Source organism: Notechis scutatus, chromosome 14, assembly GCF_049901735.1.
Source record: "Notechis scutatus isolate UNSWTSFEM ecotype Mainland chromosome 14, rNotScu1.2, whole genome shotgun sequence".
NCBI lineage: Eukaryota > Metazoa > Chordata > Lepidosauria > Squamata > Elapidae > Notechis > Notechis scutatus.
In genome coordinates, this window is record NC_142022.1 from 6,386,472 (window position 1) to 6,411,576 (window position 25,105).

Genomic DNA, 25,105 nt, shown 5'->3' on the forward strand with positions numbered 1-25,105 from the left:
ATAAATAGTTTGACAGTGTTGTGGAAATTAGTTGTTTAGCAGAGTGGTGGCAGACAGGAAGGAAGGAAGGAAAGAGAGGGAAGGGAGGAAAGAAGGAAAATTGGAGAGCGAATGGAAAGGAGAAGAGGGAGGGAGGAAAGGAAGGAAGGAAGGAAAATCGGAGAGAGAATGGAAAGGAGAAGAGGGAGGGAGGAAAGGAAGGAAGGAAGGAAAATCGGAGAGAGAATGGAAAGGAGAATAGAATAGAATAGAATTCTTTATTGGCCAAGTGTGATTGGACACAGAAGGAATTTGCCTTCAGTGCATAAGCTAATAATACTAATCACAGTTATATAGTCTTACTAAATAGCTTGACAGTGTTGTGGAAATTAGTTGTTTAGCAGAGTGGTGGCAGACAGGAAGGAAGGAAGGAAGGAAAATTGGAGAATAGAATAGAATAAAATAGAATTCTTTATTGGCCAAGTGTGATTGGACACACAAGGAATTTGTTTTCGGTGCATAAGCTCTCAGTGTACATAAAAAATATATTCATCAAGAATCCTAAGACACAACACTGAATCATAGCCATAGGATACTAAATAAGCAATCAAATCATACTAGGAAACTAAATAAAACAATATAAATCATGAAGATACTAGCAACAAGGTTATAGTCATAAGTGGGAGGAGATAGGTAATACGAAGGAAGAGAAGAAGAATAGTAATACAGTCTTAAGTAATACACGCTAAGCCCTAATGCAGTTAGCTGGGTTTTATGCTTAGCCTGATTCTTTATAATTACTTAATAATATTTAACAAATTTAAATAAATGCATGTAGAGGAAGCCCTTGACTTACAACGGTGTGTTTAGTGACAGTTCGAAGTTACAACGGCACTGACTTATGACCATTTTTCACAGTTGCAGCATCCTCACGTGATTGAAATTCAGATACTTGGCAACTGACTCGTATTTATGACGGTCGCAGTGTCCCCAAGGGTCACGCGATCTCCTTTGGTGACCTTCTGACAAGCAAAGTCAACGGGGGGGGGGGAGCCCGATTCGCTTAACGACCGTGTTAACTAGCTTAACAACTGCAGGGATTGACTTAACAAACGCGGCGAGAAAGGCTGTAAAACGGCGGCAAAACTTCACTTGTGTGGCAAGACGAGTTGTAAAATGGGGCCCAAAGCTCACTTTGACAAACGTCTCCCTTAGCAACATAAATTTAGGGCTCAGTGGCGGTTGCAAGGCGAGGACTATCTATAAAGTAAAATTAAGTAAACAAAAGCAATAAGCAAGTGATTTCTCCCAGGAAAGACAAAAAAACGGCAATTTAAATCTGATGCTAAAAAAAAAAAGGGTGTGTATGTGTGAAGCACCCCTTGTTGTTATGAAGAGGATGGATGGTGATTTGTAAATTGGGGGGGGTGTTTCTCCCCCCCCCTCCCTTCGTTCCTGCTGCATTGAGTGGCCCCTGAATCCCTGGAGGCACCAGACAGTCTTCCTGAGAAGGGCATATGGTCCATTAGAGGTAACCAAAGCCTTCGCCAGCAACAGATGGCCGAAAGCTATCCATGTCTCCTGGGGTACCTGGAGATGGCACAGATGAGATCAAAGTAAGACAGCTGGCTTGTGGGGGGGGGAGGCTGCTTTTCCCAAAGAAAGCCAGGTGGGGATCAAGGCCCACCCAGGCAGAAAATGGGCCCCCCTCCTGGTTTCGCCTGATTCTGGCAGATTAAAATACCCTGATCCATCCATATAGGGATTTCTGTCCAGCCAGCAAAATTTCTGTAAACGGGGTCTCTTGGGAGGATAGAAGGAGGCCTGGTGGGAAGGCTCTACCTGTCAGGTAGAGCAGGAGACAATCTCAGTTCCTCCAGGTGCTGCCTGCTTTGCCCCCAAAAAAAATAGATGGTTTTGGTAGCAGCAGCTGAGAAAGTGTTTGAGACAGAAATCAGCAGTTTTAGAGCAACGGCTCTCAACGTCAGCAGTGTTAAAGATACGTGGACTTCCACCTCCCAGAATTCCCCAGCCAGTGTGCTTTTAAAAGATGGGTTTCCATCCCCAGAATTCCCTTAGGCAGAATGCTTTTAAAATGGGTGAACTTCAGCTGCCACTATTCTGCAGCCAGCATGCTTTAAGGTGGCTGGAAACTGCCAGAATTCCCTAGCCAGCATGCTTTAAGATGGCTGGACTTCCGGCTGGGGAATTCTGGGAGTTGAAGTCCACCCATCTTAACGTTAGCCAAGGTGGAGAAACACTTGTTGCAAGCCTAACTTCCTCATGTGTCTAGGTGTGGTTGTATCCCAACAGCAAAAAAATAAATTTTAAAAAAATGGTTAGTTTTTCTTGCCATTGCTCCTTATCCTATCTCCCTCCCTCACTGGTTTTCCTGATTTATGTGCCATTTTGTTCCAAATGAAAAAAGAGCTTCATTGCTATCTCTCTCTCTCTCTCTCTTTCTCTCTCTTCCTCCAGGCGAAGTCTTTGACTACTTAGTGGCTCATGGAAGAATGAAAGAGAAGGAAGCGCGGGCAAAATTCCGACAGGTGAGTGCTACGCCACCTTTTATTCACCTGCGAAAAAGCCAGTAAGGGGATCTCTGCCACCATTAACTGCCTGGCAAAAAAAAAAAAAAGGAAAATGGCATTTGAAGTTCATGGTGCTGCTGTGGGAAATGAAACAGCCACTTGAATTTGGCTTCTGGGCCAAAACGCACCCCTTTAGGATCCTCTGGTGGATCAGCACCACTTTTTGAATTTTTAAAAGCTTGGGTGTTTGAGAAAACGGAAGCTGCTATTCCGTGATAGCTATAACTTCATTCTGGAAAAATCCTCCTCCTTTGCTGGCCTCCCCAGTGGTGTGTTGTTGAAGAGTGTATGAAAGAGACAACCCCCACCCCCAAAATATTCCCCTTTTCAACCAGACCAAAACACCATTTTTAGTCCAATTGGCCAATTGGGCTTGTGGTTTTTCCTTCCTTTGGTTTGCAAAGGTGTTTAGCACGGTCCTTCCATTCATCCAGATGTTGACAACACAAACTTTTAAAGAGCTTTTTTAACGTCCCTTATTTGCCCTCCCAAACTGGAAAGCAAAATTCTCACAGAACCTGCGAAGCAGCAGATTCCTCTCTTGACCCTCATTTCCCAGAGGTCACATCAAGGCCAGGCCTTTGGTTGCCTTTGGTTTTCTTTCTTACACAATCCTGGTTTAAAGGAGAGGATGTCAGTTTCTCATTCAGCCATCTTTCGGAAACACCTGTTCCCCAGGCCAGAGAATCCCCTCCCTCTTGGGCCCTCCATGCCTCGTTCTCCTTTCCTTATAAAGCCGCCTTAACGTCACTGTGTCGCGGGTGAAAATGTGAAAATCGCTTCCCGAACATCGTAAAACAAGATGGAGTTGGAAAATTAAACTGGGAAAGGGATTTGGGAACTGAACAGCAGTGGGCGGGAGGGAAGAGAGGAATGGGGGAGCCCCACTGGATCATTGCTGCAAGAACTTTGGCACCCCCTCCCCCAGGAAAAGTCAACCCCCACCCACCCACTTCACAGACCTGCTTTTCTGGATAGCACTTAACAGTAGCACTTAGACTTATATACTGCTTCACAGTGCTTCACAGCCCTCTCTAAGCGGTTTACAGAGTCAGCCTCTTGCCCTCAACAATCCGGGTCCTCATTTGACCCACCTTGGAAGGGTGGAAGGCTGAGTCAACTTAAGCTGGTCAGGATTAAACTTACTGGCTGTGGGTAGAGTTAGCCTGCAATATTGTATTCTAATCCCAGGGAGGGAGGAAGGAGGGAGGGAGGGGGGAGGGAAGGAAGGAAGGAAGGAAGGAAGGAAGGAAGGAAGGAAGGAAGGAAGGAAGGAAGGAAGGAAGATAGCAATAGCGCTTAGACTTCACAGTGCGTAGCCTCTCTCCAAGTGGTTTACAGAGTCAGCCTCTTGCCCCCCACAATCCAGGTCCTCATTTTGCCCACCTCGGAAGGACGGAAGGCTGAGGCAACCTTGAGCCTGGTGAGATTCGAACTGCCAAATTGCAGTCAGCCGGCAGTCAGCCAAAGTAGCCTGCAGTACCGCATTCTTAACCACTGCGTCACCGAGGCTCATTGGTGCTTGGATGCCGCGATGAGGCCTAATTTATGCAGCTCGTTTTTGCTTTCTTGGAAAAGACACCCCCCGCCCTCCCTGCGCACCCACTTCTTCGCTCCCCCTTCCAACTCCGAGCGACGGGGGGGGCAACCCCAAAGAGGGTCTGAAAAATATTGGGGTTGATGCGATACCCGAGTGAGGCTGGGTTACCCCGATGCAGAAATTGCCATTTTTTTTTTCACCCTTCTTCTTCTTCTTCTTCTTCCCTTCCAGATAGTTTCTGCTGTGCAGTACTGTCACCAAAAATTCATTGTACATAGAGACTTGAAGGTAAGTGGGGGGGGGGGAAAAGGAGGGAAGGCCTCGGTTTACCCTTTGCCAAAGCGGAGCTCAGGCCGGGTTCGCGCTCTGCTTTTAGTAGGGGGGAGCACTCAAACAAAATTGGAACAAGGATCTAGTTCTCAAGACCAGAGTAGACCTTGCAAGGGCTCTCGGGTGGAGATGGAAGAGCTTCTCCGGCACTCCCCCACCCACTGCAGGAGGGGCCTGGGGCTTTATCGCCAAGGAGGAGGCATGGCCCTGTAGCCAGCGAGTCTTAGCTTGTCTTCAAGAGAAAGGCCCTTTAGAAACCTGGAAAGAGTGCAGAGGCGAGCAAGAAAGACGATGGAAGGGCCTGGAAGCCAAAACCATATAAAAAAAAGAACGGTTGCACGAAGCAGCTAATATCTAGGGTAACCAAAGAGGAGGCTGGAGGGGTGGCTTCATGATAGCTGCCTCCCAAGACGTGAGGGGCTTCACGGAGAAAGCAGGTGAGGGGGTCAAGCTATTCTCCAGGCAGAGCCCCTGAAGGCAGGACGCAGAAGCAACGGATGGAAACTGAGCAAGCGGAGAAGCAACCTGGAATGAAGGAGATATTTCCTAACCATTGAGAATCATTAACCGGTGGAACTGCTTGCCTGTAGAAATGGTGGTTGCTCCCATCCCTGGAGGCTTTCAAGAAGAGGCCGGACAGCCGTTTTGTCCAGCATGGTACGGGGTCTCCTGTTTGAGCAGGGGGTTGGACTAGAAGACCTCCAAGGTCCCTTCCAACTCTCGATGACCTTGCTCTTCTGATTGACGTTTGTGGCTTGGCCTGACTTTCTGCCTCTGGCCCCACCAGATCCTTCCCAGCAACCGTTTTGGGGTAACGTGGCTGACGGCCCTTGGGTTGAAAGGCAGCCTTAGGGGACGTTTGTCTTGTCCAGCCAGATGCTCTCGAAGTGCCTTTCATCCACGGCCAGCCAGCATCTGGAGTTAGAGCCCAGGACAGCTGGAGCTGGTGGCTTCTGCCCTCAATCCTCACTTCTCCCCCCCAGGGTATATCAAATTCCCTGCCCCCTTCTGCTTATTGGAACATTAATATTGAATATCAAGACACACACAGAAAACACAGGCACACACACACACCCTCCTTGTTTCCTCCAAGCCTGAAGCCGCCTGAGCAAACTAGATCTCAGGCTTTCAAAGCCAGAATCCAACAACTCACCCACGGCCGACTTGACGCGCCAAATCCACCACGGCCAGATAATAAGGATAAATAACAATATCACAGCCACGCTCCATGGATCTTAACAGGCATTAGGCAGCCCTAAGAGAATTCAGAGGTTTAGCAAAGCGATGGCACAAGAGGTTGCAGGGAAAAGCAAAAAAAAAAAGGTGACGAAACAAAGCAGAGCTAAGAAAACAATTCTGTGGTACAGAAACGGGAGGCAGGAACAGCCACTCCGTCTACACAGATACAGATGGACAGAGTTGGAAGGGGCCTTGTAGGTCATCTAGTCCAACCCCGTGCTGCAGCAGGAGACTGTATACCATTTCAGACAAATCTCTTTAGCTCTAGGTTTCTCCTTAGTTGTGAGTTGGTTCTCTCCTGGGTTAGTTTCCGTCCATTGCTTCCTGCCTTGCCTTCTGGTGTTTTAACAGATTAACAGAGTTGGAAGGGACCTTGTAGGTCATCCAGTCCAACCACCACCACCACCACCCCGGTCCAAGCAGGAGTCCCTACACCATTTCTGACAGGTGTCAGTCCAGTCTCTTCTTGAAAGCTTCCAGTGATGAAGCTCCCACAACTTCTGAAGGCAACTTCTGTTCCATGAGTTGATTGTCCTAAGTTTCTTCTTATTTCCAGGTTGAATCTCTCCTTGATTAGTTTCCATCCATTGTTCCTTGTCTGGCCTTTGGGTGCCTTGGAAAATAGCTTGACCCCCTTCCTCCTCTCTGGGGCAGCCCCTCAAATGTTGGAAGGCTGCTCTCCTGTCTCCCCTGGTCCTTCTCTTCACCAGACTAGCCAGGCCCAGTTCCTGCAACCGTTCGCCGTATGTTTTAGTCTCCAGCTCCCTGATTATCTTAGTTGCTCGGCCCCTTCTCAGTTTTTCCCCGTTTCCCACCCGCTTCTCCTCTTCTCCCCCAGGCAGAAAATCTGCTGTTAGATGCCGACATGAACATCAAGATTGCAGACTTTGGTTTCAGCAACGAATTCACGTTCGGCAACAAGCTTGACACGTTCTGCGGGAGCCCCCCGTACGCTGCGCCTGAATTGTTCCAGGGCAAGAAGTACGACGGGCCCGAAGTAGACGTCTGGAGCCTCGGGGTTATCCTCTACACACTGGTCAGCGGCTCCCTGCCTTTTGACGGGCAGAACCTCAAGGTACCTCCACCTCCTGCCTCGGACAGGAAGGGCAGTGCAGAGACAGGTGGGGGGAGGGCAGGATAAGATGATTGGCAGCTCCCTCCCTTCTCTCCGGGGCGTGGCCTATTGTCTGGGATGCTGCACATCCTTTTCACGATCTGTTTTCCTTGTTACCTTCTGTTCTGACCGACGCCCTTTTCCAACAAATCAAACACAATCCAAAAGGAACAGAAACCTTGTAATGCTTTTACAAAATAATTAGCTGTGATAAGCACAAGCCTTGCCAAACTGCGCGAGACCTGCCAAAAGATAACAGACAAGAAATAATTTGCAATACAAGAATCTTCAAATACAAACTCAGGATACTGGAATGCCCACGAGGCTGGAGTTTCAAAACGTCTTTGCCTTCTGCAAAGTGCATTCGATTCACAGCTGGCTTTTATCCTCTTGAGGGAGGGGCCATTACCGTCAAAGCCTTACTCCTGAGTCGCCCGTGCTGTTATAGCTGCTCTTTCCTACGAGCAGCCCTGCACACATGCACACCTGGCACAGGCTCCTCGGGAACCTCCTCATCGCTGCTGCCAGCCCCCACAATCTCTGAAGGCAGCAGTCCAGTCCCTAATGGTCCTGGCCCCTCATCTGAGTCCTCGCTCTCCTCAGCTGTCCACACACCTGGTGCCGGCTAACCCAATACCTTCTGGAAGGGGGCTTCATGGTACCCAAAGCAGAACATCCAGTTTCCGTCACAGTTTTGTTCCAAATAGCATCAACCTTGTAAACTCTCATGTTTCTTTTTTCCACTATGTATTCACAATGGATTAATGTGGGTGGGTGGGTGGGTGGGTGCGGGTATATATGTGTGTATGTATATAGCATGTATATATGTGTTTGAGTAGATATATAGCCGTGATGGTGAACCTATGCACGCGAGCCGCAGGCAAACCTACCTCATTGCGCATTTTTCAGGATGTATAGGCCCGTTTTGTCACTTCCTGTAATACCGGAAGTGATGAAACGGGCCTATTATTCGTCCTGAAAAGGCTTGCAGAGGCTTTTTCCAAGCCTCCGGGAGGCCGACAAAGGCCTCAAACCAGCTGGAAAAATCACCTGTGAGGCGCAGTGCAGGTGTGGGGGTGGGGGAATTGGGTGTGCATGCGCAGGGGTCACGCATTGCATTCTGGGTGCTGGCACCTTGAGTGCGTGTGCGCTAATGTGCGCAATTTTTGGCACAGGAGCCCCAAAAGGTTAGTTTCTCTTGAGAGCAGGCAACAGAATTTCATTTTTTTTTTAAATGTGGGCCAGCGTGCTCACAAAAAATGACAAAAGTTATCGAAGGAGACAAGCTGAAACCACCAACTTCTCCGGGCCCCAGTTTTGATTTAATCATCATCAGCAACTTCATTTAACGGCCCCCATAATCCCTTGCGGGTGGAGTCCAAGCAACTGAATGGAGCTAGCAAGAGTGTTTTTACTGGCCGGATGCCCTTCCTGTCGCCAGTACCGAGTTTTGTTCAGCAGATGATATTCTCAGAGAGAGAAATATATCTGCCTCTACCTAGGATCGAACTCACAGCCTCCTGATTGTGAGGCGAGAGCTCCACCTCTAGGCCACTGACACATCTACAAGAACCCACCTCTCTCCTCCCGTGCAAATCATATTTATTGTTTGGATTGGATTGGATTTTCCATAGCTCCCCATCTCAGTAAACAACTCTGGGTGGATCACAATTCAGAAACATATATTGCAATTAAGATATTTTTTCAAAAAAAAACATTTAACATAAAGCTTCTAGCTCTCTTGAAGGAGAATAGGTGCACGCCTGCAACGGTCCTTTCCTAGTCCTGCTAAAAATAAATGTTTGTGTCTCTCCCCCCACCCCAAACCACTTTTCCTTTTTCAGGAGCTGCGAGAACGGGTTTTGAGGGGAAAGTATCGCATCCCCTTCTACATGTCCACGGACTGCGAGAACCTGCTGAAAAAATTCCTCATCCTGAACCCTAGCAAGAGAGGCACTTTAGAGGTGAGCACGTGGAAGTGGGCCCTGAGGAAACGCTAATAAAAATCGGGTACCCCCCCCCCCCTTTGGAGTTTCTTGGGAAGGAGCCTCCCGAAGGATCCTTGGAGATCAATCAAAGAGAATTATTTTGTAGCTCAGGGCTGAAACGATGGATCTATGGTGCTCTATGAGCTTGGTGGTTTTCTTGAAGACGTTTCATGGCCCAACTGGGCAATCTCATCAGTGCTAGAAGGGGGAAGGGCTTCCTCTCTGCAAGCAAGCTACTTGTATATAAACAAGTAAAGCAAAGCCCCCTCAATTCAAGCACTGATGATGTTACCTAGTTGGGTCATGAAACGTCTGCAAGAAAACCACCAAGCTCAGAGAGCACCAAGGACCCCACAGTTCTCCTTCTCCTTCTCCTTTTCAAACCCCACTCCCATCTAGCACTGATCCTGTTAGCCCTTAGACTTATATGCCGCTTTCCAGCCCTTTCTAAGCAATTTGCAGAGTCAGCCTCTTGCCCCCCAACAATTTGGGTCCTCATTTTACCCACCTCGGAAGGATGGGAGGCTGAGTCAACCACAAGCCTGATGGGATTTGAACTGCCAAACTCTAGGCTTGCAGTACTGCACTCTAACCACTGCCCCACAGAGGCTTCTAGCTGGGTCGTGAAATGTCTGCAAGGAAACCACCAAGGTCAGGGAGCCATCAGCCTTGGATGTCTTCTACTGAGACGGGCTACGTTTTTGCAAAGTCGTTGAGGCTGGTTCATCTAACCTCAATGAGGCCCTATTGTCTGCACAACATGTCTCCCTGGATTAATTAAGGGAGGGGTTGAACCCATAACCATGTCTCCCAGGCTAATTAATGTCCCCCCGTCCCCAGTCGGTTCTGACTGGTTTAATTCCTACCCATCTGCTGGAGAAGAATCCGGATGTAAGGGCTGTAAAAATTGGGAATTTGATCACTCCGCATCCCAGCAGGCACAGCTGCCCAGGGGTGAAAGGGTAGAAGAGGACAAAGTATGGTCACCTCCTTAACTCTGCCCACAATCAGTAGCAAATCTCAACAAGGCCACTCCATTTTTTTTGTTTCAGTCGTTTATCTAACGACTAGCTCGATACCCATGCTTTGCTACGAAACTATGTGGTCAGGCTTAGTTTTCGGGGAGGAAAATAAGGGGAAAAAATTCTGCCTCTGCCTACCAGCATCCATTGGTATTCATCTGGCTAGCATCCTGTCAGTGTGTGAGAGAGTTGAGGGCTGTTTGGAAACTGAAAGAATATTTGCTTTCTGAGCAACAAGGGGACAGCAAGGAGCCTGGGCGTGGCTTAGCTCAATTGTTCTGTACTAAAGCTGCTTGGTGCTCTGAAACTGAAACTCCTCTCCTCTGCTTGTGTTTTGCACTTGGAACAGATTTTATGTCAGGTGGGGAGGGGGAGTAGAACTCCTTAGCATCAGAGCGTGTTAATAATAATAATAATATAGGAAATACTCTAAATGCTCTGAGGGTCATTTGGAAAAATCCTTTCTTAGTGAGCCAAGAGGAACATAGGTGCCAAATGTCAAGTTTGTAGGCTTGACGGTTCTGGAAATTTTGTGATGATTCCTGAGTGGCCTTTCGCTTTTATATAGATATATAGATTGTAGCAGAGATGATATCTCAGCCCTTTTTCCACCAGTGCTAAAGGTGTGAGAAGGAAGAGCTTCCCGTTTGGTTAAGATGTTGGTAATGGTTTGTTTTTTGATGAAGAGGGATAAGGGTTTACAGGTAGCCCTCGACTTAATGACCACAATGGAGCCCAGAGTTTACATCGCTAAGCAAGACATTCATTAAGTGAGTTTTGCCACAGCTGTTAAGTGAATCAGTGCAGTTGTTCTTCATCGAGTCACTAAGTGCATTAAGTGAATTTGGCTTCCCCCCCGTTGACTTCACTCATTGGAAGGTCGCAAAAGGGGATCATGTGACAACCCTCCCCCCGGGGAAATGTCATGACCGTCATAAATACGAGTCAGTGGCCAAGTGTCTGAATTTGGACCACGGGGACACTGCAATGGTCATAGGTGTGAAAATTGGTCCCCAAGTCCCTTTTTTTTTCCTTCCAGTGCCATTGTAACGTTGAACAGTCACTAAACAAACTGTCATAAGTAGAGGACTGCCTGTGCTTGGCGAAGCGCCTGGCTAGGTTGCTTGTCTTGCACAAACATAACCAGTAGGTGGAGTTCACAGAACACACACTTGGCCTGGGCAGTGAAAGACTCCTGGCCATCAAGTGGGTGGGTGATGTTTAGTTTCGTGGACTTTATTGTCATTGTCCCTCATGCAACAAAATTAAATACCATCTTCAGTGTCCAATTTATGACTGTGGAAATAAAATACAAACACACATCCTTCGCATGCTATACATTGAATTAAAAACCCCTGATATTGCATGAATGTTGCACTATACAGTAGAATTCAGTAGAGTTCCTGCCCTGGGATAGAAGCTGTTTTTCAGCCTATTTCTCCTTGTTTTTATTATCCTGTATTGTCCGCTAGATGATAATAATTCAAAAAAAGGGTGCCCAGGATGAGATGGATCTTTGAGGATGTTTTGAACTTTCTTAAGGCAGCGGGAGCTATAAAGCTCTTCCAAAGAGGGGAGAGGGCAACCCGTGATCCTCTGGGCAATGACCGTAACCCTCTGGAGTGCAGTCCTACCAGCCACTATCTATTAATCTTGGGTCATCTCTTTGGGGCTTCCAAAAGCCAGACTGTTTGGTGAATGGTGGTCCCATGTATTGTGTGAACGTGGTGAGTTAATGCAGTAAACCCTGTGTGCGCGCGCAAAGTGCTGACCTCAGGGCCCCTTTTGGCAGCCACGTGGCACGGCTCATCCAAAATTCATCAACAGATGTCCGGAGTCGTGACTTGCCCAAAGGTTGACTGTTCCTCGCCTGCCGGATGTTCTCAAGATTGTTGCGTGGCAGTTAATCAAAGCTGCTTTTGGAGAAGTACGGGATTAATCTTGAGCACTCACCCGTGGGAAGCCCAGCCTTTCCGCGGTTGCCGTGGCCTTTGATGGGCTCCTCTATGCAAAATTTATCCTCTCTTCTCCTTCCCTTCTACTAATTTCCTTCCCTTTCCTTCTTCTATCATTCTTTCCTTCCCTTCCGTTCTATCTCCTTTCCTTCTTTCCTTTCTCTTTCCTTCTATCTTTCTTTCCTTCCTTTCTATCTCCTTCTCTTCCTTTCCCTTTCCTTCTATCTTTCTTTCCTTCTTTTCTATCTCCTTTTCTTTCCTTCTTCTTTCCTTTCCTTTCCTTCTATCTTCCTGTCTTTCTCCTTTCCTTTCCTTCTTTCCTTTCCTTTCCTTCTATCTTCCTTTCTTTATCCTTTCCTTCTTCCTTTCCTTCTATCTTCCTTTCTTTCTCCTCTCCTTCTTTCCTTTCCTTCTATCTTCTTTTCTTTTTCCTTTTATCTCCTTTCCTTCTTTCCTTTCCTTCTTTTCTATCTCTTTTTCTTTCCTTCTTCTTTCCTTTCCTTTCCTTCTATCTTCCTTTATTCCTCCTTTCCTTTCCTTCTTTCCTTCTATCTTCCTTTCTTTCTCCTTTCCTTTCCTTCTATCTTCCTTTCCTTCTTCCTTTCCTTCTATCTTCCTTTCTTTCTCCTCTCCTTTCCTTCTTTCCTTTCCTTCTATCTTCCTTTCTTTCTCCTTTTATCTCCTTTCCTTCTTTCCTTTCTTTCCTTTCTACCTCCTTTCCTTCCCTCCATCTTTTTCCCTTCCTTCCATCTTTCCTCTCCCTTTCCTTGCTTCTCCATCACTGGAAGTTTTCAAGAAGAGGCTGGACATCTCCTTGCCTGAAATGGCATAGCCTCTCCTACTCGTTCTGAGGGTTGGTCTAGATGACCTCCAAGATCTTTTCCAACTCTGCTCTTCTATGTTCTACATTCCCTTCTCTCTCCTCTCCTCTCCCCCAGATTCACTTAGCAACCGTGTTACTAAATGAACAGCTGCAGTGATTCATTTAACGACGGTGGCAAGAATTGTAAAAATGGGGCAAAACTCACTTAACAACTGCACAAATGTTAGGCTCGGTTGTAGTCGCAAGTCGAGGACTACTTGTTAATGGCTACAGAGTCGTGGGCCAAAAGCCAAGCGCTCTTCCATCACCGGATCCGTTGCTCATTTCAGCAGAGCGCATGGATCTTTGCACAATGCGTTGTTCAATCAACAAGTCCATCAGGATCTTGCAAAATTTAATTTCACAATTAGTGGTTGGGGGGGGGCGGGAAACGGGCGCCAGCTTCTCCCTTTGTTACAGGGTCGATCAATCACTGCCATGAATAGCTGCTAATTTCAGGATCAGAAAAGGCCTCTTCACACTTCAAAAAGGCAGAAAATGAGCTGGGGGAGGGAGGTGATTCAACAAACGTCTTCAGCGAAAGCGACAGGAATCCTGGCTCCCTTGCTGGCGTTCTTGCCTTTTCCGAAAGCGTGGCTTTAGAAACACGGTGATTGGGGCCCAGCTGTTTCGATTCATCAACAGTGGCTTATTGTTAACTCTGGGCCAACCTAGCCAGTTGTGGTTTAACAGAACAATATAACAGAGTTGGAAAGGATGAACGGTGGCAGGAACTGGGCCTGGCTAGTCTAGTGAAGAGAAGGATCAGGGGAGACAGGAGAGCAGCCTTCCAGTATTTGAGAGGCTGCCCCAGAGAGGAGGAAGGGGTCAAGCTATTTTCCAAAGCACCCGAAGGCCAGACAAGGAAGAATGGATGGAAACTGGACAAGGAGAGATTCAACCTGGAAACAAGGAGAAACTTTCTGACAGGGAGAACAATCAACCCATGGAACAGAAGTTGCCTTGGGAAGCTGTGGGAGATTCATCACTGGAGGCTTTCAAGAAGAGACTGGACTGCCACCTGTCAGAAATTGTTGGGCTGGGGGTTGGGCTAGATGACCTAGAAGGTCCCTTCCAACTCAGTTAATCTGATAGTCCAGCGCTCTACTCGGGCAAGAAACCCTGTACCACTTCAGACAAATGGTTGTCCAATCTCTTCTTTAAAACTTCCAGTGTTGAAGGACCTACAACTTCTGGAAGGAGGCTGTTCTCTCACTGTCAGGAAATTTCTTTCCTTAATTCCAGGTTGCTCCTCTCCTTGATTAGTTTCCATCCTTTGCCTCCAGGATCTTTGGAGAATAGGCTGGTCCCCTCTCTTCTTTGGGGCAGCCCCTGAAATATTGAAACCCTGCTATCATGTCTCCCCTAGTCCTTCTTTTCATTGAACAAAACATACCCAATTCCTGCAACCGTTCTTCGTGTGTTGTAGCCTCCAGTCCCCCAATCCTCTGGATTGCTCTTCTCTGCACTCTTTTCTAGAGTCTCCACATCTTTTTCACATCGTGGCGACCAAAACTGGTTTATTCTGGCTTAGCCTCATGTGTTAAACAACCACGGTGACTTTTAGGGAGCATCTCCCGTTTTCCGAGCATTTTGACTTGCCAAAACCGTTTCTCGCCACCACTATTATTGTCGGGTTTACTCTTTAATTTTCTGAAACCCATCCTGGCTGGTTCTGTGAAGGCCCCATTCATTTTCCTCTCCTTTGCCACCCCCTTTTGTCTGGCTTCAAGGGCCCCAAATGGCTTCCCGGTGTGAAGAGGTAATTTCCCAAGCCTTTTATTATTATTATTATTATTTTTCCTTAAGCTTTCCCAACAGGGAGGCTGTTTTACACCAGCTGCTTGCTGACCACGAGGCATCAGTTCTGCCACTCCAGGGTGAAGAGCGTTCACGTGGATTTGAGAGCAGGAAGGGGGAAAAAGCAGTTTTCAGACAAGCAGCTTTCCCAGGGGTGGGTGGGTGGACACACATTAGCAAATACGCCCCCGATTTTTCTGGAAGATGGGAGGGAGGGAGGGAGAATGCAAGGCAGAAAAACCTCCTTTGGAAACGTTGGCACGTCTTGCCTGTTGTTTACCAGAGCTGGTTTTCTGCTCAAGCAGGCATACAGGCAGTCCTCAACTTACGACCGCAGTTGAGCCCAGATTTTACGTTCCTAAGCAGGACAGTTGCCAAATGAGTTTTGTCCCGTTTTACAGAACTTTCTGGCCACCGCGGGCCTGCAATACTGGATTCTAACCATTGGGAGGGAGGGAAGGAAAGGAGGGAGGGCAATAGTACGTAGACTTATATCCTGCTTCACAGCCCTCTAAGCGGTTTACAGAGTCAACCTCTTTCCCCCCCAACAATCTGGCTCCTCATTTTACCCACCTTGGAAGGACGGAAGGCTGAGTCAACCTTGAGCCAGTCAGGATCAAACTGCTGGCAGTGGGCCTGCAATTCTGGATTCTAACCACTGGGAGGAAGGGAGGGAGGGAAGGAAGGGAGGGAGGGAGGGCAATGGTACTTAGACTTATATACCACTACACAGTGCTTTCTAGCCCTCTCTAAGCAGTTTACAGAATCAGCCTCTTGCCCCCAACAATCTGGGTCCTCATTTTACCCACCACGGAAGGTTGAGTCAACCTTAACCTAACGGGAGCTTCCCACCACCACATCCAGTGGTGGCATTTCCACTTTTCAAAGAAAAAAAGGCTCCAGCTTTGGAAAAAAAACACTTGATTCTTACTTTAATATCCTTCTAACAGAAATATGAGTTGTGTGCGTGCTTTAAACAAAACAAAAAACAGGAGACTTTCTGAGCCATCCACCCTCTACGTCAGAACGATGGGCCCCATAAAATGATTGGTGGACTTCAACTCCCAGAATTCCTGAGCCCAGCGTGGGCTTTGAAGTCCACAAGTTCATAAAAGGGGCCGTTGTTTCCCCCACACACACACTATGTGGTTCTAAACATCTGCCTCTCCTCCCTCCCCCCGCAGCAAATCATGAAAGACCGCTGGATGAATGTGGGTCACGAGGACGACGAATTGAAGCCTTACGTGGAACCTCTTCCAGACTACAAGGACCCCCGGCGGACAGGTAACAACATGAGGAGAAGGGTGATGGGTCAGGCCAGGCTAGGGGTGCCAAACTCAAGGCCCACGGGCCAAATTCGGGGTTGCGTCGAGCTGGCCACGCCCACCTTTGCCACGTTTCCCTTCCCAAGGTCAAACACAAACCTGATGTCAACTCCTAAAATATTTCTCTGGTCTTGTTAGAGTTGCCAACAGAAAGGGAGGGGGGAGCCGTGCGGCAGCTTGCAAAACCGAAACTGCATTCCATCAATGTTTTCAAAGATAGCAACTAGGTGACTGAAGTTTCTGCCTTGCAAAATTCTAACTGGAGAGCCTGATGGATGACTTTGGGCTATGGATGCGTCCCATTGGAAAATATGAATTACGATACACCCAGGGGTTGGGGGTGGGAAACCAGGGTCAAAGGTGACAATAAATGACGTGTCTCAGAGTCGGCTACACCCAGGCAGCCCCGGACATGTGAACTCCCAATAAATCCTTTTGAAGTTTTGGAAGTTTGGCTCGAGACTCGTGATTGAATTGTGGGGGAACTGCTGGAATCCTGTCACCTGATGCGACCCTCAAGGAAATGGAGTTTGGCACCCCTGGGTTTTAGGCGATCCTCATTTGATGGGTGTCCCTTACAAAGACAACCCTGTGAGGTGGACTGGGCTGAGAGAGAATGATTGCTAGGTGGGACTTTCCACCTTCTGAGCAGCTGGGGGAGGGGTTGCAACTTTCCTGCAAGATGGTTTTGACCCTCCTCCTCCTCCTCCTCCTCTCCCCTGCCCCCTTCTCCTCCTTCACCCTCCAGAGCTCATGATTTCTATGGGCTACACCCGGGAAGAAATTCAAGAGTCCTTAGTCAGCCAGAAGTACAATGAAGTGATGGCGACGTACCTGCTGCTAGGCTACAAAAACTCAGAGGTGAGTGCGATTGGAGGGAGGGGAGGTGGTTGCCCACATGCACCTGGCTTTTGAAGGGCAACCTGCAGGGGCGGTTTGCACACACACACACACACACACACACCCCACAAGCAAGCAGGCTGGTTGGTCATGTTGCTTTTCTCCTGTTGAAGTCAGCTCTTCCGTTTATGTTGAGACTCTGGAAAGGGTGCAGAGAAGAGCAACAGAGATGATTAGGCGGGCGGGAGGTTAAAACATATGAAGAACAGTTGTAGGAATTGGGTATGTCCAGTTTAATAAAAACGAGGACCAGGGGTGATAGAGTAGAGTAGAGTAGAGTAGAGTAGAGTAGAGTAGAGTAGAGTAGAGTGAATGGAATGGAATGGAATAGAATAAGGAATGGAATAGAATAAGGAATAGAATAGGGAATGGAATAGAATAGAATGGAATGGAATGGAATGGAATAGAATAGGGAATAGAATAGAATAGAATAAGGAATAGAATGGAACAGAATAGGGAATAGAATAGAATAGAATAAGGAATAGAATAGGGAATAGAATAGAATATGGAATAGAATAGAACAGAATAGGGAATAGAATATGGAATAGAATAGAATAGAATAATAGAATAGAATATGGAATAGAATAGAATAGGGAATAGAATAGAATAAGGAATAGAAAATAGAATAGAATAGAATATGGAATAGAATAGAATAAGGAATGGAATAGAATATGGAATAGAATAGAATAGAATAGAATAGAATAGAATAGGGAAAAGAATAGAATAAGGAATAGAATAGAATAGGGAATGGAATGGAATAGAATAGAATAGAATAGAATAGGGAATAGAATAGAATAGAATAGAATAAGGAATAGAATAGAATAGAATAGAATAAGGAATAGAATAGAGAATAGAATGGAATAGAATGGAATAGAATAGAATTCTTTTATTGGCCAAGTGTGATTGGACACACAAGGAATTTGTCTTTGGTGCATAAGCTCTCAGTGTACATAAAAGGAAAGAGACATTCGTCAAGTGTCAAGAATCATCAGTCACAACACTTAATTAATAGCCATGGGGTACAATATCCAAAAAGGATAGCAGTCTTGCAGTATTTGAGGGGCTGCCCCAAAGAAGAGGGGCGTCAACCTCTTCTCCAAAGCCCCTGAAGGCAGGACAAGAAGCAACGGATGGAAACTAGTCAAGGAGAGAAGCGATCTGGAATTGAGAAACTTCCTGACAGTGGGGACAATTAACCAGCGGAGCAGCTGGCCTCCAAACGTTGTGGGTGCTCCAACACCGGAGGATTTTAAGAAGAATCACGACAGCCATTTGTCTGAAAGGGTTTCCTGCTTGAGCAGAGGGCTGGACTAGAAGGCCTCCCAGCTCCCTTCCAAATATTCTGTTAATTCTGCTGAATGTCTTAAGTAGAAGCTTCCAACTTACTCTGTGCATGTGGCAACCTGGCACCAACGCCTGCCTCCAGTTGGCAGCAGCCTCCACCCACCCCTGGGCTTGCTGGCTGCTGCTCGTTCTCAGGGATAGAATTTTGCAGCTGCCATGCCAGGCTGCCCTGGTGAAACGTGTGATTGACAGGTGCCGCCCCGCTGAATGCAATGAGAAGCAACCCTGGACCTCTTTTTTGTCATATCGCTGGAGATCCCTGGATAAGAGGATTTTATTCTTTATTTCTTAGCAGCCTTCCGGTCCTCATGCATCTTCTAAGAAAGTTTTCCCTGCAGTTTGCGTTTTCCACACAGCAAGTCTCAAATGCCCCTTTTGTTCATAAATCCTCTCCCTGGAAAATTTAAAAAGAAATAAGCCATGGAGAACAGGCAGGGTTAAAATGCCTTTTTGGATGGAAGTAGTGTAAAAGAGAGAGGGAGGGAGGGAGGGAGGAAGGAAGGAAGGAAGATGGAAATGAGGAGTGAAGGAGATGAGGTGGATAGAAAGGGAAGGAAGGAGATGAGGTGTGGATAGAAGAGGAAGGAAGGAAAGAGATGAGATGAGACGAGGTGCGGATGGAAGGAAGGAGGGAAGGAAGGAAGGAAGATGGAAATGAGGAATGAAGGAGATGAGGTGGATAGAAAGGGAAGGAAGGAGATGAGGTGTGGATAGAAGAGGAAGGAAGGAAAGAGATAGATGAGATGAGGTGCGGATGGAAGGAAGGAGGGAAGGAAGGAAGGAAGATGGAAATGAGGAATGAAGGAGATGAGGTGGATAGAAAGGGAAGGAAGGAAGGAAGGAGATGAGGTGTGGATAGAAGAGGAAGGAAGGAAAGAGATAGATAAGATGAGGTGTAGATGGAAGGAAGGAGGGAAGAAAGGAAGGAAGATGGAAATGAGGAATGAAGGAGATGAGGTGGATAGAAAGGGAAGGAAGGAAGGAGATGAGGTGTGGATAGAAGAGGAAGGAAGGAAAGAGATGAGATGAGACGAGGTGCGGATGGAAGGAAGGAGGGAAGGAAGGAAGGAAGATGGAAATGAGGAATGAAGGAGATGAGGTGGATAGAAAGGGAAGGAAGGAGATGAGGTGTGGATAGAAGAGGAAGGAAGGAAAGAGATAGATGAGATGAGGTGCGGATGGAAGGAAGGAGGGAAGGAAGGAAGGAAGATGGAAATGAGGAATGAAGGAGATGAGGTGGATAGAAAGGGAAGGAAGGAAGGAAGGAGATGAGGTGTGGATAGAAGAGGAAGGAAGGAAAGAGATAGATAAGATGAGGTGTGGATGGAAGGAAGGAAGGAAGGAAGGAAGATGGAAATGAGGAATGAAGGAGATGAGGTGGATAGAAAGGGAAGGAAGGAAGGAGATGAGGTGTGGATAGAAGAGGAAGGAAGGAAAGAGATAGATGAGACGAGGTGCGGATGGAAGGAAGGAGGGAAGGAAGGAAGGAAGATGGAAATGAGGAATGAAGGAGATGAGGTGGATAGAAAGGGAAGGAAGGAGATGAGGTGTGGATAGAAGAGGAAGGAAGGAAAGAGATAGATGAGATGAGGTGTGGATGGAAGGAAGGAGGAAAGGAAGGAAGGAAAGAGATAGGGAGGCTTTGCAAAGAAGATAAAAGTTTGCCAAGTTTTGCAAAGAAGATAAAAACAAATTACAAACTCATGGAAAGCAAAAAGAAATAAAAACAGAAAGTGAAGAAAGAAAGAAAAGAAAAGAGATGGGAAGAAGAAACTTTTTAATTTCTTTTTGCAGCCAACGCAGTTGCAAAAGATGCTTCGGTTCCCAAAGAAAGCTGCCCCTTTTTCGTTAACCCAGTTTTCTGTTCCACGCTCCGGCAGTCCCACCATAAACTTCTCTTTTCCTCCGTGCAAAGGAAAACATCTTCGCTTCTTTTTGGGGGAGGGAAGGGGGAGACTCTGCCTGCGAGGGCTTGCGTGAGAAGCCCCCTCTGGGGGCTGGAGCCTTTTCTGACACCCCCCCCCCTTTTCCCTGCTCCTCCAGCTCGACAACGACAGCAGTACCCTCAAGCCTCGGCCCCAGCCGGAGCTCGCCAACAGCATGGTCCCCTCCCCTTCGCACAAGGTACAACGCAGCATCTCCGCCAACCCCAAGCAGCGCCGCTTAAGTGACCAGGGTGAGTTTCTTCCGCTCCGGGGGTCCCCCTCGTTCTGGGCCAAGCAGGGAGGCTGTCCTGCACTAGAGGGGTGGATTTATCCCACCTTTTATCGTGGTTTTTTTTTAATAAGTAACTCAAGGTGTCGAAGATTCCTTCCTTCTCTTATTTTTCCCTACAACGACAACCCTGTGAGGTGGGTTGGGCTGTGAGAGAGAGAGAGAATGATTGCCCCCAAGTCACCCAGCCAGCTTTCGTGCCTAAGGTGGGACTAGAACTCACCGTCTCCTGGTGATTGGCCTAAAGTCACCCGGCTAATTTCCAGAGTTACCCAGCTGCCTTTCATGCCTAAGGCGGGACTAGAACTCACTGTCTCCTGGTGATTGGCTTAAAGTCACCCGGCTAATTTCCATGCCTAAAGTAGGACTAGAACTCACCGTCTCCTGGTGATTGGCTTAAAGTCACCCTGCTAATTTCCATGCCTAAGGTGGGACTAGAACTCACTGTCTCCTACTGATTGGCCCAGAGTCACCCAGCCAGCTTTCATGCCTAAGGTGGGACTAGAACTCACCGTCTCCTGGTGATTGGCCCAGGGTCACCCAGCCAGCTTTCGTGCCTAAGGTGGGACTAGAACTCACCGTCTCCTACTGATTGGCCCAGAGTCACCCAGCCAGCTTTCGTGCCTAAGGTGGGACTAGAACTCACCGTCTCCTGGTGATTGGCTCAGAGTTACCCAGCTGCCTTTCATGCCTAAGGCGGGACTAGAACTCACTGTCTCCTGGTGATTGGCTTAAAGTCCCGGCTAATTTCCATGCCTAAAGTGGGACTAGAACTCACCGTCTCCTGGTGATTGGCTTAAAGTCACCCGGCTAATTTCCATGCCTAAGGTGGGACTAGAACTCACCGTCTCCTGGTGATTGGCCCAGAGTCACCCAGCCAGCTTTCATGCCTAAGGTGGGACTAGAATTCACTGTCTCCCAGCATTATAGATAGCCGGTTTCGTGTTGTGGTAAAGGGGTGGCTTAGAAATCATAGCCTACATGGCAGTTTACCAATTACTAGGAGGTGTTGAGTTCCAGTCCTGCCTTAGCCATGAAAGCTGGATGGGTGTCTTTGGACCAATCACCAGGAGACGGTGAGTTCTAGTCCTGCCTTAAGCATGAAAGCTGACTTTGGGCCAGTCCCTCTCTCTCAGCCCAACCCCCACCTCACAGGGTTGTTGTGATGCAAAAAAATGGGGGGGGGGTGAGGTCGCCCCCTTGGGTTCACCAAACCCATGTGGGTGGGTGGGTGTGCAATCGTGTGCGTGTGTGTGTATAAATCAACGAAAAGGCAGGGCGAAAATCTAACAACAACAAAAAAATAGTATTTTCCTTTGCCCTTTTTGAGTTTTCCGATGTAAATCGCCTGGAGTCTTTTCCATTTGGCCGCCCTAAAGAGTTCATCATCGCCATCGGTGGGGGGAGGGGTTTCACCTTTGGGAGGGTCTCTGCCCCCAAACGACGGCCCTCCTCCCTCCCTCCCTCCTCCTTGCAATCTCCCTGGCCCTCACTGCTCTCCTTTTCCTCTGCCCGCAGTACCCAACATCCCGACGTCCACGTCTTACTCCAAGAAAACGCAGGCAGCCAACGCTGAGAACAAGAGGCCCGAAGAGGAGAGGGAGGCTGGGCGTAGCAAGGCTGGAAGCACCGTCAAAGTGCCCGCCAGCCCCCTGCCCAGCCTGGAGAGGAAGAAAAGCACCCCTATGCCCTCCACGGTCAGTGCCCGAAGACCCCCCCCCCTCCCCACCTGTGGGCTGTGCGGCGGGGAGTAGCTCCATCGCTGATCTATAACCCCCCGTCCAGCGTGGCTACTCAGGAATTTACTATCCAGAGTAGTCCTTGACCTATGGCCTTAATGGAATCCTCTTAAGACATGACCGCCGTAAATCGAGGCAGTCCCGTGACCAAGCTGAGCTTAGGACCTGTTTTGTTGTGGGGGTCACAATGTGGACAACACGTGGATCGTAAAGCGAGCCTGTTGATTCGTTATGGATGTTTTTAGCTTAAAAAGTACGGAAAGTGTCAAAAAAAGAGTCGTATCAGTTGAACAGTCAGTAGCCAAGTTCTCCAAAAATAGTTATTTAATTGGTGGTGGGGATATCCTTGCATAGAACCGGGTTATAAATACCGGTTTTTTTGAAGGGGGTGGTCTGTCGTAACTTCAGACGGTCGCTAAGCTAGCCATCATAAGTCGAGGACTGCCTGTATTGCTGTACCCGTATAAAGGCTGCATTACAGGTAGTCCTTGAGGCTCAACATCTGTGTGGCTCGGTGAAATAATTTGGGAGGCAGGTTTTTGCCTCCTTTTACGACTTTTCTTGCCCCCGTTGCTAAGTGAATTGGGGCAGCTGCTAAGTTAATAAGCACGGTCGTGAAGCTAATCTGGCTTCCCCGTGGACAGAAGGTCGCAGAAGGAGATCACATTGCAACCGTCCTAAATATGAGTCAGTGCCCAAGCACCTGAATTTTGATCCTATGGGTGGGGGATGCTACAACGGTCATTAAGTGTGAAAAACGGTCGCAAGTCCCTTTTTTCAGTGCCGTTGTAACTTTGAACAGTCATTCGATGCAGTGTTGTAAGTCGAGGACCACCTTAGAGGTTTTTTTTTTTTTCTGGATGGGAAACGTTGGAAATCTACTGCCGGCATGCCTACCCTGGCCGGCGGCCATCCCTCACTTGACGTCTCTCCTCGTTTTCAGAACAGCGTTCTCTCGACCAGCACAAATCGGAGCCGCAATTCCCCCATGCTGGACCGCGCCAGCTTGGGCCAGAACTCGATACAGAACGGCAAAGATAGGTAAGGAGGAAGAGGAGGAGGAGGAGGTGGGAAGTCGGCCCTGACCAACCCAGAGGTTGCCCCCACCCAGGAATAAAAGTGTTTCCATTTTAAACCAGGAATAAAAGTGTTTCTATTTAAACCAGGGTTTCAAAGTGTTTCCATTTTAAACCAGGAACAAAAGTGTTTCTATTTAAACCAGGGTTTCAAAGTGTTTCCATTTTAAACCAGGAACAAAAGTGTTTCTATTTAAACCAGGGTTTTAAAGTGTTTCCATTTTAAACCAGGAACAAAAGTGTTTCTATTTAAACCAGGGTTTCAAAGTGTTGCTATTTTAAACCAGGAACAAAAGTGTTTCTATTTAAACCAGGGTTTCAAAGTGTTTGCATTTTAAACCAGGAACAAAAGTGTTTCTATTTAAACCAGGGTTTCAAAGTGTTTCCATTTTAAACCAGGAACAAAAGTGTTTCTATTTAAACCAGGGTTTCAAAGTGTTTGCATTTTAAACCAGGAACAAAAGTGTTTCTATTTAAACCAGGGTTTCAAAGTGTTTGCATTTTAAACCAGGAACAAAGGCGTTTCTATTTAAACCAGGGTTTCAAAGTGTTTCCATTTTAAACCAGGAACAAAAGCGTTTCTATTTAAACCAGGGTTTCAAAGTGTTTCCATTTTAAACCATGAACAAAAGCGTTTCTATTTAAACCAGGGTTTCAAAGTGTTTCTATTTTAAACCAGGAACAGAAGTGTTTCTATTTAAACCAGGGTTTCAAAGTGTTTCTATTTTAAACCAGGAACAGAAGTGTTTCTATTTAAACCAGGGTTTCAAAGTGTTTCCATTTTAAACCAGGAACAAAAGTGTTTCTATTTAAACCAGGGTTTCAAAGTGTTTCCATTTTAAACCAGGAACAAAAGTGTTTCTATTTAAACCAGGGTTTCAAAGTGTTTCCATTTTAAACCAGGAACAAAAGTGTTTCTATTTAAACCAGGGTTTTAAAGTGTTGCTATTTTAAACCAGGAACAAAAGTGTTTCTATTTAAACCAGGGTTTTAAAGTGTTGCTATTTTAAACCAGAAACAAAAGTGTTTCTATTTAAACCAGGGTTTCAAAGTGTTTCCATTTTAAACCAGGAACAAAAGTTCTATTTAAACCAGGGTTTTAAAGTGTTTCCATTTTAAACCAGGAACAAAAGTTCTATTTAAACCAGGTTTTTAAAGTGTTGCTATTTTAAACCAGGGTTTAAAAGTGTTTCCATTTTAAACCAGGGTTTTCCACCCTTAGTCACTTTTTTAAGATTTGTAGACATGGATATTGAGTTAAAATTTGCTTTTTTTAATCTTTTTTTTTTATTTATACTTTTTTTCCCTTTAATATACAAGAACTCCTGCCTTGAGCAGGAGGCTGGACTGGATGACCTCCAAGGTCCCTTCCAACTTCTATTATTCTGTTATTTCTGTTACCCAAGTGCTTAGTCAACAGTGCTCTGAGTCCATTTCCTTTTACAAATCAATAATAATTGTGCTAGTAATAATAGCAGCAGTAATCCTAGTAGAAGTTTTTTATTCTTATTTAAAGTGGTATACAGTTTTCCCCCATCCCCTCTCCTGCCCCAAAGCACTGCAACCCCTTTTCAAAATTACTTGGATCTAAATCAGAGGTCTCCAATCTTGGCCAAACTTTAAGACTTGTAGAGACTTCAACTCCCAACGTTCTCCCAGTCACCATATTTGGAGTGGCAAAGCTTTGGATGACCACTAGAGGGCAGCAAAGAGACGTGACTCTCCTTGCTGCCATCTAGTGCCCGTTTCAGTGAATTGGATTCAGTGAATTGAATTCAGTGAGCGAGATTCCGAGAATTCCCATGACTGGCTGGAGAATTCTGGGAGCTGAAGTCCACAAGTCTGAAAGTTGGCCAAGTTTGGGGACCCCGGATCTAAACCGAGCCCGTTTCAATGTCCCACCCGTGGCCTGAACCCAGCCACCACCACCACCCTTCCGAGCAGGAATGACCCTTGTGGAAGTGGTCCCCTCTTGGGGGTGCAGAAGAGTTGCTAAAAAGGCCCACACCTTTCCCCCCCCACACACACACCCTCCCTGGATACTATCCCTGGACGGATAAGGCGAGGGGGGGGGGGACACCTCCTCT

At 47.0% G+C, this 25,105-nt stretch overlaps 1 protein-coding gene across 1 annotated transcript in view; it reads left to right on the top strand.

Annotated features, from left to right (window-relative positions):
• MARK2 (microtubule affinity regulating kinase 2) overlaps positions 1-25,105 on the top strand; it is a 51,905-nt gene that overhangs the window by 14,471 nt on the left and 12,329 nt on the right. The window contains exons 6-14 of the mRNA XM_087943220.1: positions 2,458-2,528; positions 4,342-4,398; positions 6,518-6,754; positions 8,638-8,757; positions 15,605-15,704; positions 16,494-16,606; positions 20,033-20,165; positions 21,722-21,900; positions 22,886-22,983. Coding sequence (XP_087799346.1) covers positions 2,458-2,528; positions 4,342-4,398; positions 6,518-6,754; positions 8,638-8,757; positions 15,605-15,704; positions 16,494-16,606; positions 20,033-20,165; positions 21,722-21,900; positions 22,886-22,983 — 1,108 coding nt within the window. The remainder of the gene's footprint in view (positions 1-2,457; positions 2,529-4,341; positions 4,399-6,517; positions 6,755-8,637; positions 8,758-15,604; positions 15,705-16,493; positions 16,607-20,032; positions 20,166-21,721; positions 21,901-22,885; positions 22,984-25,105) is intronic.